This window comes from Gossypium arboreum, chromosome 12 (assembly GCF_025698485.1).
Source record: "Gossypium arboreum isolate Shixiya-1 chromosome 12, ASM2569848v2, whole genome shotgun sequence".
Taxonomy (NCBI): domain Eukaryota; kingdom Viridiplantae; phylum Streptophyta; class Magnoliopsida; order Malvales; family Malvaceae; genus Gossypium; species Gossypium arboreum.
Genome location: NC_069081.1, coordinates 106212664 through 106231504, shown reverse-complemented (window position 1 = coordinate 106231504; position 18841 = coordinate 106212664). Strand labels below are relative to the sequence as shown.

General features: G+C 37.1%; 1 protein-coding gene across 2 annotated transcripts; it reads left to right on the top strand.

The window, feature by feature from the left end:
• The first annotated feature begins 13614 nt into the window (after positions 1-13614).
• LOC108483121 (uncharacterized) lies at positions 13615-17938 on the top strand. Of its 2 annotated transcripts, none has more exons than XM_053022677.1 (7): positions 13615-14149; positions 14608-15065; positions 15576-15759; positions 15874-16098; positions 16274-16321; positions 16780-17013; positions 17493-17938. In XM_053022677.1, the coding sequence occupies exons 1-7, from the start codon at positions 14087-14089 to the stop codon at positions 17706-17708; spliced, it is 1428 nt and encodes a 475-aa protein (XP_052878637.1). In that variant the 5' UTR covers positions 13615-14086; the 3' UTR covers positions 17709-17938. The 2 variants fall into 2 exon arrangements, with proteins under 2 accessions (XP_052878637.1, XP_017641830.1); XM_017786341.2 differs by having other exon boundaries at positions 13616-14149; positions 16205-16321.
• Positions 17939-18841: the final 903 nt, after the last annotated feature.

The following is an 18841-nucleotide window of genomic DNA, read 5'->3' as shown; positions in this document are numbered from 1 at the left end:
AAAATCACACTAAGTTCAATTCCCAGGAAAGAGAGGTAGATCACGAAGATCATTTAAATACCAAGTCTTTCCTAGCCAGAATATCCCTCTATCGTAATTTAATAGCACAATAAATCACTACAATCACATTTACAAAATATGCAAAATAAATAATAAAGAACACCGAATTTTAACGAGGTTCAAGAAATTTTGCCTACGCCCTCAAGCACTATCAAATATATTTCACTCCAAAATTACAAGTGAAATTTACAAATAGGAGAGAGAATAATGCCTTAAGTAGAGAATGGCAATTATGGGATGAAGAAAGTAAGAAATGGTTAGGCCTATTTATAGTTGAGGTTCAAGGATCAACTTGCAATGTCCCTATACAATTAGGGACTAAAATTGGAATTATCCCATGCCAACTTTTAACCCAACTTGCCAACCAATCTTACTTTCTACTTTCAGTGCCCACCCTTTTTTTGACTTTTCAAACAATGGGTGGGTTCCAATAATCTCCACCTTGAAGATTTGATTAGGATAATCTTATCTTCACACAATTCTTCGCGCTTTGACAACAATACTTGATAGTGCCTTCTTCAACTGTTAAACTTGCAGGATATTAATCAAGTTCAAACAATGTTCGAACTTGGTTGTCATTACCACCTTGGTCATCATATCTGCGGGATTATCTGCAGTCTTGATCTTCAAGACAAATTTTCCCTCTTCAATAATTTCCGCACAAAATGGAATCGACGTCGATATGCTTTGTACGTGCATGATAGACTTGATTCTTTGCTAAATGAATAGCACTTTGACTATCACAATACATGTTAATATGCTCTGAACCAATCCCAAGGTTTTAGCCATACCTTGTAACCAAATAGCCTCCTTTACTGACCTCTGTTACATGCCATGTACTCGGCTTACGTGGTTGACAACAATCTGTAGATCGTAATGTAGACTTCCAACTTATTGGTCCTCCAGCAAGTGTAAACACATAACCGATGGTTGATCTTCGCTTGTCCAAATCACCGCATAGTCGTAATCAACGCATCTAATAACACATTTACCAAGTGTATTATCCTCGCTTGAACAGTAATCCAACATCTACGGTCTTCGAATATACCGTAGAATCCATTTCACAACTTGCCAATGTCCTTTTCGTGATTATGCATATACCGCCACTATACTAACCGCACTGTGAAATGTCGGGTCTTGTACACACCATTGCATACATCAAGCTACCCACTGCATTAGAATACGGAACTTGCAACATGTATTCTCGTTCCGTATTCGTCGAAGGAGATAGTTGTGCAGAAAGCTTGAAATGAGAAGCCAACGGGGTACTTATAGGTTTTGTCTGCTCGTTCATGCCAAACTGCTGTAGTACCTTCTTCAAATACTGCTTCTGAGACAAGCTAACTCTATCATGAGCTCTATTTCTCCATATTTCCATGCCGAGAATCTTTTTAGCTTCTCCTAGATCTTTCATCTCAAACTCGAGATTGAGTTGAGTCTTCAATCTTTCAATCTCAACTCTGCTCTTAGATGCTATTAGCATATCATCAACATATAAGAGCAAGTATATGAAAGTTCCATCTTGTAGCTTCTGAAGATACATACAATGATCAAATTTGCTTCTTGTGTACCTTTGCCCTTTCATGAACTGATCAAATCGCTTGTACAACTGCCTCGGAGATTGCTTCAATCCATAAAGCGACTTTGTCAGTTTGCAAACCCAATTTTCTTTTCCAGCAACCTTGAATCCATCTGGCTGAGTCATATAGATTTCCTCTTCCAAATCACCGTGTAAAAATGTGGTCTTCACATCAAACTGAACTAGTTCAAGATCATATTGCGCAACCAAGGCTAGCAAAATCCGAATAGACGAATGCTTCACAACAGGAGAAAACACTTCATTGTAGTCTATTCCTTCTTTCTGAGCGTAACCCTTTGCTACCAATCTAGCCTTGTATCGAATTTCATTTTTATCAGGAAATCCTTCATTCTTTGTATATACCCATTTGCATCCAATTGCCTTCTTTCCCTTGGGTAGTGTCACCAACTCCCAGGTCTTATTTTTATGAAGAGACTGCATTTCTTCATTCATTGCTTGCTTCCACTTTACACCATCAGGGTTACTTATTGCTTCTGTGTAAGTAGAAGGAACATCATCATCTGCAATTGGAAGTGCATAGGCCACTATATCATCAAAGCGAGCAGGCTTACGAATCTCTCTTCTTGGCCTTCTATATGCAATTGAATCTTGTTGCTGTAGAGGTTCTTGGGTAGGAACCTCTTCATCATTTGTCCCTCCAATATTAGCTGGATCATCGTTAACATTTTCAAGCTCCATCTGCTGTAAAGTACTACTGGTTTTGTCATCCTTTTGTGAATCCTTGTACTTTAACATGGTTGATTCATCAAAAGTCACATCTCTACTGAAAACAATCTTCTTTGTATCAGGACACCAGAGACGATATCCTTTTACTCCATCAGTTATACCCAAGAATAATGCTTTCTTTGCTTTTGGGTCTAACTTAGATTCTTTAACATGATAATATGCAGTGGAACCAAATACATGTAAAGAATCATAATCAGTAGCAGATTTACCAGTTCACATCTCCATAGGAGTTTTTTCATTTATTGCAGCTGATGGCAAACGGTTAATTAGATGGCACGCATATGTAACTGCCTCAGCCCAAAATTCCTTGCCCAATCCAGCATTGGACAACATACATCAAACTTTCTCCAATATAGTTCGATTCATACGTTCTGCCACCCCATTCTGCTGTGGTGTATCCCGAACAGTGAAGTGTCGCACAATGCCCTCATCTTGGCATACTTGTAGAAATGGATCGTTTTTGTACTCAGTACCATTATCTGATCAAAGTCGTTTGACCTTTCGACCAATCTGAGTCTCCATTATCTTCTTCCATTTCAGAAATGCATCCAAAACTTCACTTTTTCTTTTCATTAGATACACCCATACTTTTCTTGAATAATCATCAACAAAAGTAACAAAATAATGCATACCTCCCAAAGAAGCCACTTTGGTAGGTCCTCACACATCACTGTGAACGTAGTCCGAATTCCTTTCAGATTGTGAATTCTTTGGACCAAATTTTACCCTCTTCGCTTGCCCGAACACAATGTTCACGAACTCCATTTTGCAAGAATTTGCACCTTTCAACAAGCCTTGCTTCGCCAATGTCTCGCAAAACTTTTTCACCAAAGATGTCCCAATCGCATATGCCATAATCTGGTAACCTCTGAATCTACATCTTTTGTAGAAACTGTTGATGTTGATCCAATAACTGTACTTCCATTTAAAAAGTACAAGTTATTTATTCTTGTGCCTTTCATCACCGTCAATTGCCCAGCTACTACTTTTAGTAATCCATCTCTCAAAGTGATTGTGAGCCCTTTAGATTCTAGGGCCCCTAGTGAGATGAGGTTTTTCTTCAGGCTAGGTACGTAGCGAACATCTGTCAAGACTTGGATTGAGTCGTCGTGATTCTTCAATTGGACTGTACCTACTCCCATTGTCTTACAAGCACTATCATTGCCCATAAGAACAATTCCACCTTCTAGCTCTTTAAGACTAGAAACCAGTCCTTATTAGGACACATATGGTAAGTACATCCTGAATCCAAAATCCACTCATCCGTTTGACATGCCATTACCATGCCAACCAAGCTAAAGTCTGACTCCTCATCATGCTCCGCTACACATGCATTAGAAATAGCCTTGCCCTTTTGTAGCTTAGGACAATTCTTTTTCCAATGCCCTTTTTCACGACAAAAGGCACATTCATCTTTGGCGGGTCTCTCTTTGGATGGCGATAGTCCAGTAGCCAAAAGCATCACTAGCTTACGCTCTGACTTGAGTAGCATGGGGCACGTGAAATCCCGTGTGAATCAGCAAGGACCACCTTGCAAGGCTAAATACTCCTGGGTGACCGATAGTGAAGTAGTACCGTGAGGGAAGGGTGAAAAGAACCCCCGTCGGGGAGTGAAATAGAACATGAAACCATAAGCTCCCAAGCATGGGAGGAGCCAGGCTCGACCGCGTGCTGATGAAGAATGAGCCGCGACTCATAGGCGATGGCTTGGTTAAGGGAACCCACCGAGTGAGTGAAAGCGAGTCTTCATAGGGTAATTGTCACTGCTTATGGACCCGAACCTAGGTGATCTATCCATGACCAGGATGAAGCTTGGGTGAAACTAAGTGGAGGTCCGAACCTACTGATGTTGAAGAATCAGTGGATGAGTTGTGGTTAGGGGTGGCTCTACCAGATTTGCTACTGTGTGAACGACCTCTTACTGTTAAGACTTCTGCAGTTGTATCTCTGTGGTCTCTTTTATCTTTCTTTCGATTCTCAGATCTATACAACGCACTACAGACTGCATCAAATGTGATCGTGTCCTTCCCATGAAGCAATGTGGTGGTAAGATGATCATATTCATCAGGAAGGGAATTCAACAACAATAATGCCTTGTCTTCATCTTCAAATTTCTCATCCAAATTTAGCAAGTCTGCTAAAATTTTATTGAATGAGTTTACATGGTCATTCATCGACATACCGAGTGCATACGTGAATCGATAAAGTTTCTTTTTCATATAAAGCCTATTTTCAAGACTTTTCGTTAGAAACTTTTCTTCTAGTGTATCCCATAGCTTCTTCACGATGTCTCCCTCATGATGAGTACTTACGCTCTTTGGCCAAACATAGGCGGATTGTACCACACGCTGTCTATTGATCTTGGCCCACTCCTTGTCATCTATCTTGTCGTTTTTCTTCAAGGGCTATATCTAGCTCTTGCGACATAAGACATCCAGATCTCACATTGCCACATACCAAAATTATTGGTACCGTCAAATTTTCTACTTCAAATTTTGCATTTGTCACAAGAGTCCTTGCGATGACGATCTTTGCGCCATTTTTCTCCTCAATCCCAACTACTGTATATGTGAACAATATCGTATACGTGAATAGTGCCGTATACGTAAATAGTATCGTATACATAAATAGTACCATATACATAAATAGTACCGTAAACGGTCGTATTCCCCAAGTACGAATCTGGCTCTGGTACCAATTGTTGCGCGGAAGCGTGTGAAAGAGTAAAAATATTGTACTGAAAAATCACACTAAGTTCAATTCCCAGGAAAGAGAGGTAGATCACGAAGATCATTTAAATACCAAGTCTTTCCTAGCCAAAATATCCCTCTATCGTAATTTAATAGCACAATAAATCACTACAATCACATTTACAAAATATGCAAAATAAATAATAAAGAACACCAGAATTTTAACGAGGTTCAGCAAATTTTGCCTACGTCCTCAGGCACTACCAAATATATTTCACTCCAAAAATTACAAGTGAAATTTACAAATAGGGAGAGAGAATAATGCCTTAAGTAGAGAATGGCAATTATGGGATGAAGAAAGTAAGAAATGGTTAGGCCTATTTATAGTTGAGGTTCAAGGATCAACTTGCAATGTCCCTATACAATTAGGGACCAAAATTACAATTATCCCATGCCAACTTTTAACCTAACTTGCCAACCAATCTTACTTTCTACTTTCGGTGCCCACCCTTTTTTTGACTTTTCAAACAATGGGTGGGTTCCAATACTAGCTGTATTGGTTAATTGACTAATTGCACCTTAAACTAACTCATATGATCTCTAACATTCATCCATCTTCTCGACGCGCAAGACCCGAAGGATATTTCGAAACCGAGTAAAATATGACACTGAAAGTGGCTTGGTGAGAATATCAGCAACTTAATCACAGGCAGGAACCTCTCCAACCACAATAGAACCATCAGCAACCTTTTCACGAACAAAAAACAAATCCAACTCAACGTGCTTGAACTTAGAATGTAAGACAAGATTAGCTGCGACAGCAACCGCACTAGAATTATCACACCAAATATTAGGAGTATCGGGAGACTGAACATGCAGTTCTTGAAAAAGTAACACCAACCAAGTAACCTCACTGGTGATTGCAGCAAGACTCCTATACTCAGCCTCAGCGGTCGACCGAGAAACCATTTGTTGTTTCTTAGAGCATAAAGATATGGGAGTGTGACCAAAATAAACATAATACCCGGTGGTTGATCGCCGATTGTCAAAATCTAACCCCCAGTTGGCGTTAACATATCCAACCAAAGACAACTAAGTGGATGGGTGAAGAACAATACCAAAATTAAACGTGCCACATAAATATCGCAAAATACATTTCAGGGCAGCCATATGAATAGTAGAAGGATTATGCATGAACTGACAGACCCAATTTACCGCATATGCAACATCAGGCCTAGTAAGAACAACATACTGCAATGCACCAGCAAGACTCCTATACTCAGTCCGGTCCTCTAAACGCTCACCATCATCTTTGGACATGGTAGACGAGCTAACCATTGGTGTATGAACACTCTTTGCATTGGTCATGGAACACCTGTCAAGAATATCCCGTATATACTTTATTTGATAGAGATGAAGGCACTTGGATGAGGAATGAGTAACTTCTATCCCAAGGAAATAGTGAAGATCGCTCATATCCTTAAGCGAGAACTCATCATTTAAAGCTGAACAAACCACTCTATAAAGGTAGACAAGCTTCCAGTAATAATAATGTAACAGCCAAATTTTTCAGTGGTGTCGGAAACAGTGATTCGAGATCACTAAATCCGATGAGTAAGTTTAGAAATTTTAACAAATAATAATTATAGGCCAAGTGTGAACTTAAAAGAATTATTTTTAATTAGTGAATTTTGCGATTTTAAAAGAATTAATCAGGTAAATTTGGTTGAAAACGAGGTATCGAGACCTCAGATTTATAAACCGAGCCATAAATATTTTTATAAATATTTATGGAGTGTTATTAAGTTAGTATTAAAGTTTCATTAGAAAATTTTAACGTTTGGTTAGTCAATTAATTAAAAAAGACTAAATTGAAAATAGTGCGAAATTTATTAAATTGTAATTAAATAGTTTAAGTGATTAAAAAGGAGGGATTTAAAGGAAATTGGACCCAAATTGTATGGGCTGGACGGTTGGGCAAGAAAATCAGCAAAAAAGACAAGGAGAAACAAGGGCAAAATGGGAAATTTTGCAAATTAAACATATAAAACAAGACAAATTTGAAAAATCTAGAGATATCATCATTTTTCTTCAGCAAAAACGCCATGGGAGGTCTGAAAGCTACTGGTTTTTCATACTTTGACATATGTGAGTTCAATTCTTGCCATTTTCTTTGAGATTTTTATGTTTTTGTGACTTTTACAATTAGGTCCAAGTGTTTAATTCATTAGTTTTCTATTTTATGAACAAAATTAAAAGCTATCATTGATAAGTTTTAGCTTTTTATGATGAAATAAAATGAATTTGAAGCTTCGATTTTGTTGTTTGATGATTTTATCAAGTAATTTCAATAGAAATTGATTTTAGGACCTAATTGTGAAAAAGTTGTGAATTAGGGTTTAGTGTTAAAATTCTGATTTACAAAGGTTGTGTAATAGTTTAGAATGATGGAATAAAATGTTAATTGAGAAAAATTAGCTTAATAGATGGGCTAATTGAGCAAGGATTGAATTGTATGACCTGTGAAATTTAGAGGAAAAATGGTAATAAACATCTTGAACTAAAACAATATTGGACAGCAGCAGTAGACTAACTTTGAAAAATCACCATAAATTGTAGAAATTGAATTATAAGATGAATAAAATATTAAATTAAATCTTATTGAGTCTAGTTTTTCATAGAAGAAACAGTGTAAGCAACGGATTTGTAAATTATGAGATATAATGAATTTTGTGAGACAAGGTTAGAATGATTTCGGGTTCCCCTGTTCTGACTTTGGAAAATCATAAAAAATTGGAGAAAAATAATTAAGGGATTAAATTTATATGTTTAAAATCCTTAAAGAGTTTATTTTCAATATAAATAAGCAGTAATATCATCCGAATCTCGTACGATGAGATAATTAATTCTTAGTGAAGAAGGGTCGGAACTGTCAGACAGCAGAATAGGGGCAACTTTAAAGAATAAACTGTACTTATTGGCTAAACCAAAAATTCTGAAAATTTTATGGTAATAAGATAAGTAAGTCTAGTTTCAGGAAAAATTTTCGGATCTTAATTTCGAGTTCTGTATCTTAAGATATAAATAATTTAGTGATTATGACGCAAATGGACAGTTTTGAATATACATAAGTAAATAGTGAAATTATTGATAATGTTACTTGTTGCATGTTATATAAATTAAGGATATGGAATGGAGAGGAGGAGGAGGAATATATGTATGAATATTCAGCTAGCATGGCTAATTTGTATGTTTTAGACTCACGGACTAAATTGAATAAAAGTAAAACTTTAGGGGGTAATTTTGTAAAAATGTCAAAAATGACTAAATTGAAGGGAATAAATTGTTTTATTATCTAAATTAATAAATTGAATGAAATTATCAATTTAAGATTGGGTGAAATTTGGGAAAATGGTAAATTACTAATATGCCCCTAAATCTTGGTATTTCTGCAATTTAGTCAGGTAGGTTTGGATACCCTGAATGAGCATGTAAATATAACAATTTAAGTATTGTATTGTATTTTATATGATATTTTGAATTGAATATATGAAAAGGATGTTACATGAAACATGAAACATGAATACTAAATAATATAAATTAATTGAAATTATTCTGAAAATTTCGGTAATGCCTCGTATCCTATCCCGGTCTCAGGTACGGGTATGGGGTATTACAAATAATATCATTGACATACACAAGGACATAGAGAGTTAAACTAGACTTGATTCTCACAAATAAGGAAGCATCAGATTTGGATACAACGTACCCAACAGAGACCAGAAATATTTCAGGTTCTCAAACCACGCACGGGGAGCTTGACGAAGACCATATAAAGCTTTCTTCAAACGGCACACAAAGGGTTTTCCAGTCAAATCGAACTGAACATAACCTAGAGGTTGTTGCATAAAAACTTCAGTGTCAAGATCAACATTTAAAAAGGCATTATTAATATCCACCTGTCGAAGTGGCCATCCTCTGAAAATAGCAATAGATAAAATAACACGAATAGTGATAGGTTTCACCACAGGACTAAACGTTTCCTTGAAATCACACCCAATAACTTGGGAGCAACCTTTGGCCACTAACCGAGCCTTTCGCTTAGCAATAGTACCATCAGGGTTCCTTTTGATTTTGAATAGCCACTTGCACCCAATGACCTTACGGTTAGGGGGTAGTGGAACAAGCTCCCATGTAGAATTATGAATAAGCGCAACATACTCGGCTTGTGCAGCAGCCTGCCACTTAGAGGTAGATAAAGATTCTTCAATCGTAGACAGTTCCATAGCTTCAACAGACAAAACCTTGGGTTTAAAAACTCCTGCCTCAGCCCGAGTCGCCATTGGGTGAGTATTGACAACAGGTAATGAGCAATTTGGACTAACAGATGACGTGGAACATTTAGAGAACCTGGTAACCGACTGATCATGAGCAGAGAAACTCAGGACAGGTTGAGCATCATCACTTGAGACAGGCAAGTGATGAGGATCATGAGCAAAACCAGGTCCTTCCTGAAATGTGGCAGATGGAGATGGAACAAAATTTACATTGGGTGAAGAGACTGGCACAGACGGTGACGTCATAGAAAACTCAAGAGGTTGAGAGGAGACTGTCCGAACAAAAGGGATAACAGTTGTAACAGACTTACTAGACTGTGGGACAGAACCCTCGAAGACAGACGCAACAGCAAAGAGAAACTTGTTTTCATCAAACACTGGTACCCTTTGCATTGAGAACCGTAACCCAAAAATGTAGGAGATTGGAATCGAAACTCTAACTTATAAGTTGTAAATGGACGTAATTAAGGGCAACAACAACAACCAAAAACCCATAGATGATCATAGGTGGGATCAGTTCCATAAAGAGCCTTAAACATAAATTGTCCCTGAAAAACAGCAGTGGGAAGATGATTGATCAGATGAACTGCATAACAAAATGCATATCCCCAGTACTCCATGGATATGCTTGCTTGAGCTAACAACATAAGTCCCATTGCAACAATGTGTCGATGTTTCCGCTCAGCTAGGCCATTTTTTCGGAAGTATAAGGACATGTCAAGCGATGCACAATCCCTTGAGACGCTAAAACAAACGTGAAGGTCTGATACTCTCTGTCCCAATCACTCTAGAGTTGTTTAATAGACTTGCCAAATTGTGTTTTGACTAGCTGCTAAAACCGAGTAAAGCATTCAATCGCCTGAGACTTTTGACTTAGAAGATAAACCCATGTAAATCTGGTAGACATATCAATAAATGAAATATAATACCACTTATTATCACAGGCAACAGACTCGAGTCCCTAAAGATCAGAAGCAACCAAGTCAAAGGAAATATATTCAGTGGTCGAAAGTGATAAAGGCAATTTATGTGACCGCCCTTTTTGACACGCAGTACATACATCATTAAGACAATATTTATTAGAAACAATATTACATTTATTTAGAGCAGTCTTAACTAAGACGATTATGCTATAAAGCAAAAACAGGTCAATTCTCAGTCTTATTTGGAAACTTCAAATGAGCAGCAAACGAAACATCAGTAGATGGTGCAGACACAACTGGCACAGGGAAATGATATAGTCCAACACGAATATGACTCTTCAGCAAAGTTTCTCGAGTCACGGCGTCCTTAATAACATAATACGTAGGATGAAACTAAAAAAACACACCATTATTATAAGCAAACTGTGACACAGACAAGAGATTCTTCCATATACTCCGCACACACAAAATATTAGATAAACGTAGCAATTTAGAATGAGCAGGTAAAACACCATTACGAACAGATGAAATCACAGCCAGAGACCCATCACTGATTAAAAGCGAAGACGTGCTTGAATACGGTGTGACATCACGTAGTGCTGACGCGTCATGACAGACATGATTGCTCGCACTAGAGTCAGGATACCAAGATATGGTACCAACGGGCATTGGAATGTATGAATCATTGTCACCACTATTGGACCCTACCTGAGCAGTATAGATATGAGACCCACAATAATCAGATGCATGCAAATTGCCTACTCGAGGAAGCTCAATGTATGGATCAGACTCGGAGTATACACGAGCTCGTGGTTTGGTGGGTTACAGAACAGGACCATCACCAGTCGGTCTAACATTCAGTCTTGAACTAGGAGACGGACCAACTTGAACATAGTTGGATGACGGCTCATTTGGAATGAAAGGAACATTCGACTTATTTTGAAAAAGAGGAGCATTCAACCTATTTTGGAAAAGATGAGCATTCGGCTTAGTAGTGTCATACGGTCCAGCAGCATTTGATACTCTAAAACCACGTATAGAAACATGTGGCCCACTATTTGGCCTAGTTGTGGTCGGCTCAGGCGAAGCATAAGTCACATTCGGCCCATGTGCCAAAGGTCTACTACAATAGCCGGCCATCAAGTAATGTTGACCTTCATCACCAGCATATAGATTCTGACCAGTAGTATATGGAACTTGACCATCAGCAAATTGATTTCGACCAGAGCTAAACCTAGGGCACTTCACTAGATTAGGCTCCTCCTCACGTACCCTTTCTCCATACGGTGCAACCATGCCAAAACCAGACGCAGGTATCGGAGAAGGACCATAACCATCAAATACAAATGGATCTCCTTGATGCACAGCCAGAGCTCCCGACGGTGACCTATCCTCTCGATAGTATCAATAGTAACACTTTTGGGCCATATGACCAAAGCGACTGCAGATCTAACACTGGAGGGGAGATCGAAAGCTTCGCTCACGACCACGAGCGGACTTAGGGCCACCACGAATGGTCCCCACCGCGAATGACGCACTCTCAACAAGATTGGCATGGAAGGCCACCCTTGAATCGTACGAGCTTGATGAGATTCACACTCGACCAACGTATCTACCAACCTTTGGAATGACAGAACACCAGCCTAGAGCGAGGTGGAGGAGATAACAACGTCGAACTCTGGTGGTAACCCTGCAAGTATCACTTCAATCTTTTCATCCTCAGAGATTCGAGAACCAGAGGTTTCTAAAAGAGCACACAAACTCTTGATTTGTGCGACATAATCTTTAATAGAAAGATTACCTTTTTTTAAAAAGTGGAGTTCATAACGGATCCTCGATTGCTTCTTACTAGTATTAGCCGCAAATATATTTATTGTTGTGGTCCAAACATCGCATGCAGTGGAAGCATCGGTGAAGGAAGGCTGAAGGGAAGGACTGACAGTGGACAAGAGCCACGAGGTCAGGAGTTTATCTTGTTGCGTGAACACTAGGGCCGACGGATTTGGAGCAAAATTTTCGTTTTGCGTTTGAACGAACCTTGACGGCGGAGGTAAGGTACCATCTAATAAACCAGTTAATCCATAACTATCAACTATTAACTTTACTTGTTTGTGCCATTGAAGATATGTATCATCATCAAGCTTGACCACCTTGTGTCGAGAAAACACGACAGTGACACAATCACCAGCGAACACAGTGGAACCAGGCTCACCGAAAGCAGAATTTGCTGAAGTCATGATAGCCAGAGGTCCAGAATCAATTGGCGAAAGATACCATGTAAAGAACTAGGTACAAGTCTTGGTAATATTCAACAATAGAAGGAAATAAACTGAAATGAATTAGCGAATCTGTCTTATCTTTGTACATTCTTAACAATGAGTATATGTAGAACTTTCAATAACTGCTCTTCAACAGATTGCTAACTGTATTGGCTAACTAACTAACTGCACCCTAAACTAACTCATATGGTCTCTAACAAAGAAATACTAGTGGTTTTATGGGAAAACCAACGCAAAGTTTAATCAATGCATACTAATTTAAAATAAATTAAATTAGTTTAAATTGTTGCAAAAAGTAAACTCAAATAGGTAAATATATGTAATTAAAAAAATTAAATGTAATTTACTTACTTTGTAATTGCATTGTCATTTTTATAACATATTAAAATATCATATTGATAGTTAGCATTATTTAACATGTGATCATGTTTGTGAAAAAATTCAACATTAAAAGTAAAGGTATAAAAAAATTTAACAATTAGAATATAGGAGAGTGATGGCTTACTTAAAGAAAAGCTCATTACTTTTGATTAAGTAGATACCAACTTAATGAACAATATTATTAATATATAAATAATATAAGTGAAAAGTTTGTGTAATAATATTAAACAATAAAAAAATACCAACACAAATTTTTAATTAAATTGAATAGATAGTTTAAATATTATTAATGATTTTTATTAAAATATAAAAAAAATCCTATAATGATTAATTAATATTTAATTGACTTGTTAACCAAACCTAAACAAAGATTTAAATGATACTATAGTATACTAACTTCAATATCAAAATAATTATATTCTTATAATGATTAGTCCACGTCATTTACATATTTTTGTGGGTAGTAGGTGATTATTTTATGGTCAAATTTTACTATATTAGTTTTTGTATATACATATTATTTATTTTTATATTTAAATTTAGTTAAATTTAATACATACATTTTTTTAATTTAATTAAATTCGTTTGATTTAATTTTTTTTTTTTTACGAATTGACGTAGCATGTGTAATACATATTTTAACAAAAAGAGGGAGAGAGAAGAGCGCCGCAACCGCCAAACGCAACGCAAAGAACTACAAACAGGCGAATCCGCCATCAACAACTTCTTACTTCTTCACTTTCTCATTAACTTTCAGTTATTAATAATTTAATTAGTTATTAGTAGCAAGAGCCACGAATAATCCTATCCCTCCTCCATTTCCTCCCAATCCTTCCCAAATTTCTTCACAAAAGAAACCCTAATCTACCCCATTCACATTTCCTCCTATTTTCACTGTTGTTTTCAAACCACCTTCTTCACATTTTCTTCCTCGACTTTGACAAAGTCTTGAGTTGTAGTTGATCACACACACACACATATATATATATATATATAAAGCTCAAAACCTTTGCTTCAACTTTCAGAATTGACTCAAAACGTAATGCTCTAATCCCATTCCAGGAAAGGGTTTGTCTCCTCTCTCTCCTCCATGAGCGACTCTAACATCTCTTCCTCTTCCTCTGATTCTGCATCCATCGCCACCGTCGATCAGGTATTCCTCAACCATTTATTTCACTACATTTCTGGTCGAATTTTCTGTCCCATTAGTCAAACATTCTACCTTTTTTTTTTTCCTTTCTCACGGAGTAGTTATATTTCTTGTTGACTTCAATTTTGTACAACAAACTAATAATCTGAATTCCCAAGTTTTTTTTTTTCTGAAGTAAAATCGTGATCTTTAGTTGTTCAATTACGTTGTCTTTCCTTCGTCATATGACTAGTTTTTTGTTTTGGTTTTGATATAGACTAATAATTAATGGTTTATGTTGATGTTGAAGTCTCAAATTCTATCAATTAATGGCTCTACCAATTTTAATTGTTCAGCGTGAGTCTGAATATGTTTATAATCGGAAACTTCTTTTTTTCCTTGTTGGTTTTTAAGGTCAATGACTGAATCACTGGTAAAATTTGTGTACTCTAAATTTATTGCCTTTTTCTTTTTGGTTTCAGAATGTAGGGAGGAATGAAAGAATTATAGATGCTGATCAAACGTTTTCTCCAGAGTTGCGTCATTGGCGTGATGTTTTCTGGTTAGCAATATTCATAATTCATTTGATTGTGTTAGGAGTTTTGCTCGCCATTTTTGGACTCAATAGGTTTAAGACAGCAGATAGGCTAAACATTGATAGATATACTGAAGGGTTTTGGGAGAATAATAACGGATTGACGGAGACTTATTGGCCCAAGTATGCTGTTGCCGGTGGGGTTGGTACCGGTCTTGGATGTATTTGGTTGTTGTTGCTTGGTTCACGCGCTAACCAAATGATGAAGGTTTCGGTTCATATTTTGACAACATACCTTGCTGTGATTAGTGTTTTATGTTTCTGGTGCGAACAATTTTTCTGGGGCGTGGCCTTTGCAACTGGTGCTGCGCTACAGTTCTTGTATGTTATAGCAGTTATAGACAGGTATAAACTAGGACTACTAATTTTTTGGTAATTATGAAATGTTTCTTCTAGGACTTATTGGTTCTTGGTCTTGTATGTTGTATAAAGATTGAAGAAGCAGGTTACAAGTCTTTATCTGTTAATTACTGTTAATAATTTCATCTGTTGACTGAAATATTTCCTTGTTTGTATAGAAGTTACTCCATTTTTTGGAAAATTGAATAAATTGATCAATCTTCATATGAAGCAACTTTTCGGTTCTATTGAGATCTGAAATTACCTTTTTACAAATTTGAAATGTTAAATTTTTTTTTTGATAGTTAGTATTGACAACAAGTAGGTAATTCTAATAATGCACTGGAGCCTTGGTTTATATAGTTGAGAAACCTGTAGTAGAATTAGGAGAAGGGTCACTGAACCGAGTCCACACAAGCTAGATTTTTTTCCCTTTAGAAAGAGGAGTCAATATGTCTAATCAGATCTTATGAAGTTTGCTTTGACTAGATTTTTTTTCCCTTTATCTTTTGACAGACTTCCATTCACCATGCTGGTCTTGCAAAAAGCTGTTAAACTGGTATGGAGTCTTCCTGAAGTTACAAGAGTAGCATATGCATTTATGGCAGTCATGCTTTTATGGATGGGCATATGGTCTTTTGGAGCGGCTGGTGTTGTGGCTTCAAGCAGGGGTGACCTAGGACGCTGGTGGCTTCTTGTGGTGAGCTGGCAAGTTTTGCCCTTAATTCTGTCTGCTGTTGCTGCAATGATTATTATTAGAAAAATGGTCAATTAAGTCTTAATAAAGCTAGTAATGTGCCACCGATATTTGCAGGTTCTCTCTGTAAGCTTATTTTGGACTGGTGCTGTCCTCTGCAATACTGTACATGTTATAGTGTCCGGGCTTGTGTTTCTCGTGCTTCTTCATGGCGGTCGAAATGCTTCATCAATGCCTCCCAACTCATTGATGAAATCCCTACGATATGCTGTAACAACATCCTTTGGAAGCATTTGTTACGGGTCACTTTTCACAGCTGCTATTCGGACTCTGCGATGGGAAGTAAGCACACCAGCATTTACTTTTTTCAACTGGTTCACTATTTTAATACTCAAGAATCAAATGAATGCTTCCGGTTTTCATCATTTTATTTCCAAATGCATTTTAGATCAGGGGATTCCGGTCCAAAATTGGCAACAATGAATGCTTGCTTTGCTGCGTTGATTTTTTGTTTCAGCTTGTGGAGACCCTTGTTCGATTTTTCAACAAGTATGCCTACGTCCAGGTAGTTTTATGCCTTTCTCTTGGGAACCTCTCTTATGTATATGATAATTCTTTTGTCCGTTTTGTAGCGACATTTTCAATTTAGCACGGATATCGACTTTTTTACGGCATTTGTTTATCTTAGGGGCACATCAGAATTGTAACTTAGAGTCTCAGACATTACTTTTTTGAGTGAAGGGGTATCCAAGGGTTTTAGGTCAATTTGTTGCATGTGATTCTTGAAATTTGAAACGTGTCCATTTATCCCATGAATTTTCTAGGCAAGAGAATTTTTTGTTTTCGTTGTGTAGTTGGATGGTGGATGACATGTTTAGCCACAAAGGAGATTCTTTTAAAAAAAAAAAATTGAGCAGTTGATTTCGCATGATACATAGTAATATTATATAAAGTGCTTCTTGTTTTAAGTTCCTGGAATATTACATTACCATAGTACGGTTTTGCATGCTCTGGTCCTACCAGATAGCTGTTTATGGGAAAGGGTTTAACCGATCGGCAAGGGATGCCTGGGAGTTATTCCAGTCAACTGGAGTTGAAGCACTAGTTGCCTATGATTGTTCGGGTGCTGTTCTGCTGATGGGTACTATCTTGGGTGGTCTTATCACTGGAACTTGTGCTGGTGTTTGGACTTGGATTACTTGGAGGGACAGAGTGATTATGGTGGGGTCAACTGCAATGTTGATGGGAATGGTCTTGGTTAGTGCATTTTCTATTCTTCAACTATATGTGTTCCTATTGGTAATACAATCAGGATCCTAGTTGCCTATTTTGGTTTAGGGTTAATCTTCAGCAATGTTTTCTTTTTCCCTTTTTCACCCTTGTTTTGCAGTAAAAATGACCTTATCTGTTTAGATAAATTGACTCCTCTTTCTTTCTAAAGTAGACGCACCTCTTCTAGTGTCTTTTTGCAGTTTGTATGTGACTTCACTCCTATAAGATAGCAGAGTCCTCTTTCAATATAAGAAATACTGAATGCTAGTCAATGGGAAATTTCTGCTCAAGTTATTATTGGTTTTTCTTTGAGTTGTTGGTTTTTCATGTGTATGAATAACAAACTGATTATTATAAACTATGTACTTAAGCTATGTTACTGCTAATAATTAATCTTTAGGATCAATTATATTCTCACTTCCTTTGTTATTTGGAGATTAAGATATGCAAAATACCTGGTGCAGGTGGGACTTGCAATGGTGGTTGTTGAAAGTGCTGTTACATCTATATACATCTGTTATGCAGAAGACCCTTCCTTGATTCGAAGATGGGATCCTCAGTTCTTTAACCAAATGTCGGAGACGCTGCACCAGCGTCTGCAACATAGGAGTGCACGAGCCAGGGAAGTATTGACTCAGAACCAGCTTGACAGCCACATGCAAGATACATTCCATCTTTGAAAACTTACCTATATCAAGTGTAATTCATACTCTAAAATTACTATTCCAAATATAGATGAGTTTGTTTAATAGTGTACTTGCCAAATGGTTTTTTTCTTCAATATTTGTTGCAAGTTCCAGCAGGTTATTTTTATATTTTTGGAGTTCATTGAATATTGTAGAGAGAACATGGGTGGAAATGGTCCTAATAAAAATGCAAAGAAGTTCCTTTCACTTGCCAAGGGAACAAAGCCCTTATGTTTTTATCATGTTCCAGATAATGCTTTTGATAGGGACTCGATTAAAGGCTCGGCTATGTTTAGGAGTCAGAAGGTCAAGGCTCATGTCATGCGTCACTCAGATAGGAGTTGGATACCAATGCAAAAAAGTGGAGGAGCTGAACCCTGGGGCTGGATATGCACAGATATTGGGGCGAAACACAAGCTTACCTTTTGTATACACTAGAGAAAATGAATTGTGAGGATCCATGACTTTCAACCATCGTTTAGATGCAGAAGTGCTGTGCCAATTGGTCTGATGATGGTTAACCAACAAATACAGCTTCCTATTCCTTTGCTTTCACGCCTCTTCCTTTTCTACGCATACTTTGAGGAGAGTGCTTCTTTTATTAATATCACCCTTGCTTTGCTTTGGATACTACGACTTTAAAAGAAGGTTAAGTTATTCATTACTAATTTCTCTTAATAAATGTTACGAGATCAATTCATTACTTTGTTAAAACTTCATTCTAAACCACACCTCAACACTCAATATTGTTATGATATGTCTCTTTTTTCTTTACTTTGCATTAATTGTCAAACTTGGATAATCATCAGCCATGTCAGGAGAGTGCATTCATATTTTTGGATGAGCAAAACTCATTTTGTATGGCTTGATTTTGTCTACCCAAATATAAACCAGAAGAGTAATAACTAAACTCCAGAAAAGAAAAGGTAATAACACCCCTAAATTTATAGTCCTAATTGAAAAAGAAAAACGAGTGAAAGAAGTTGGGCAAGGCAAAGCAAGCACCACTCAACTAAGCAGTGTAATGTAAAGATGATACTGATCCTTATCCTACGTACAAATTAAATAGCAAGAAAATGGAAACTAAACAGAGTGCTAAAACAGTAGCTGCATATGGGAATTAGACA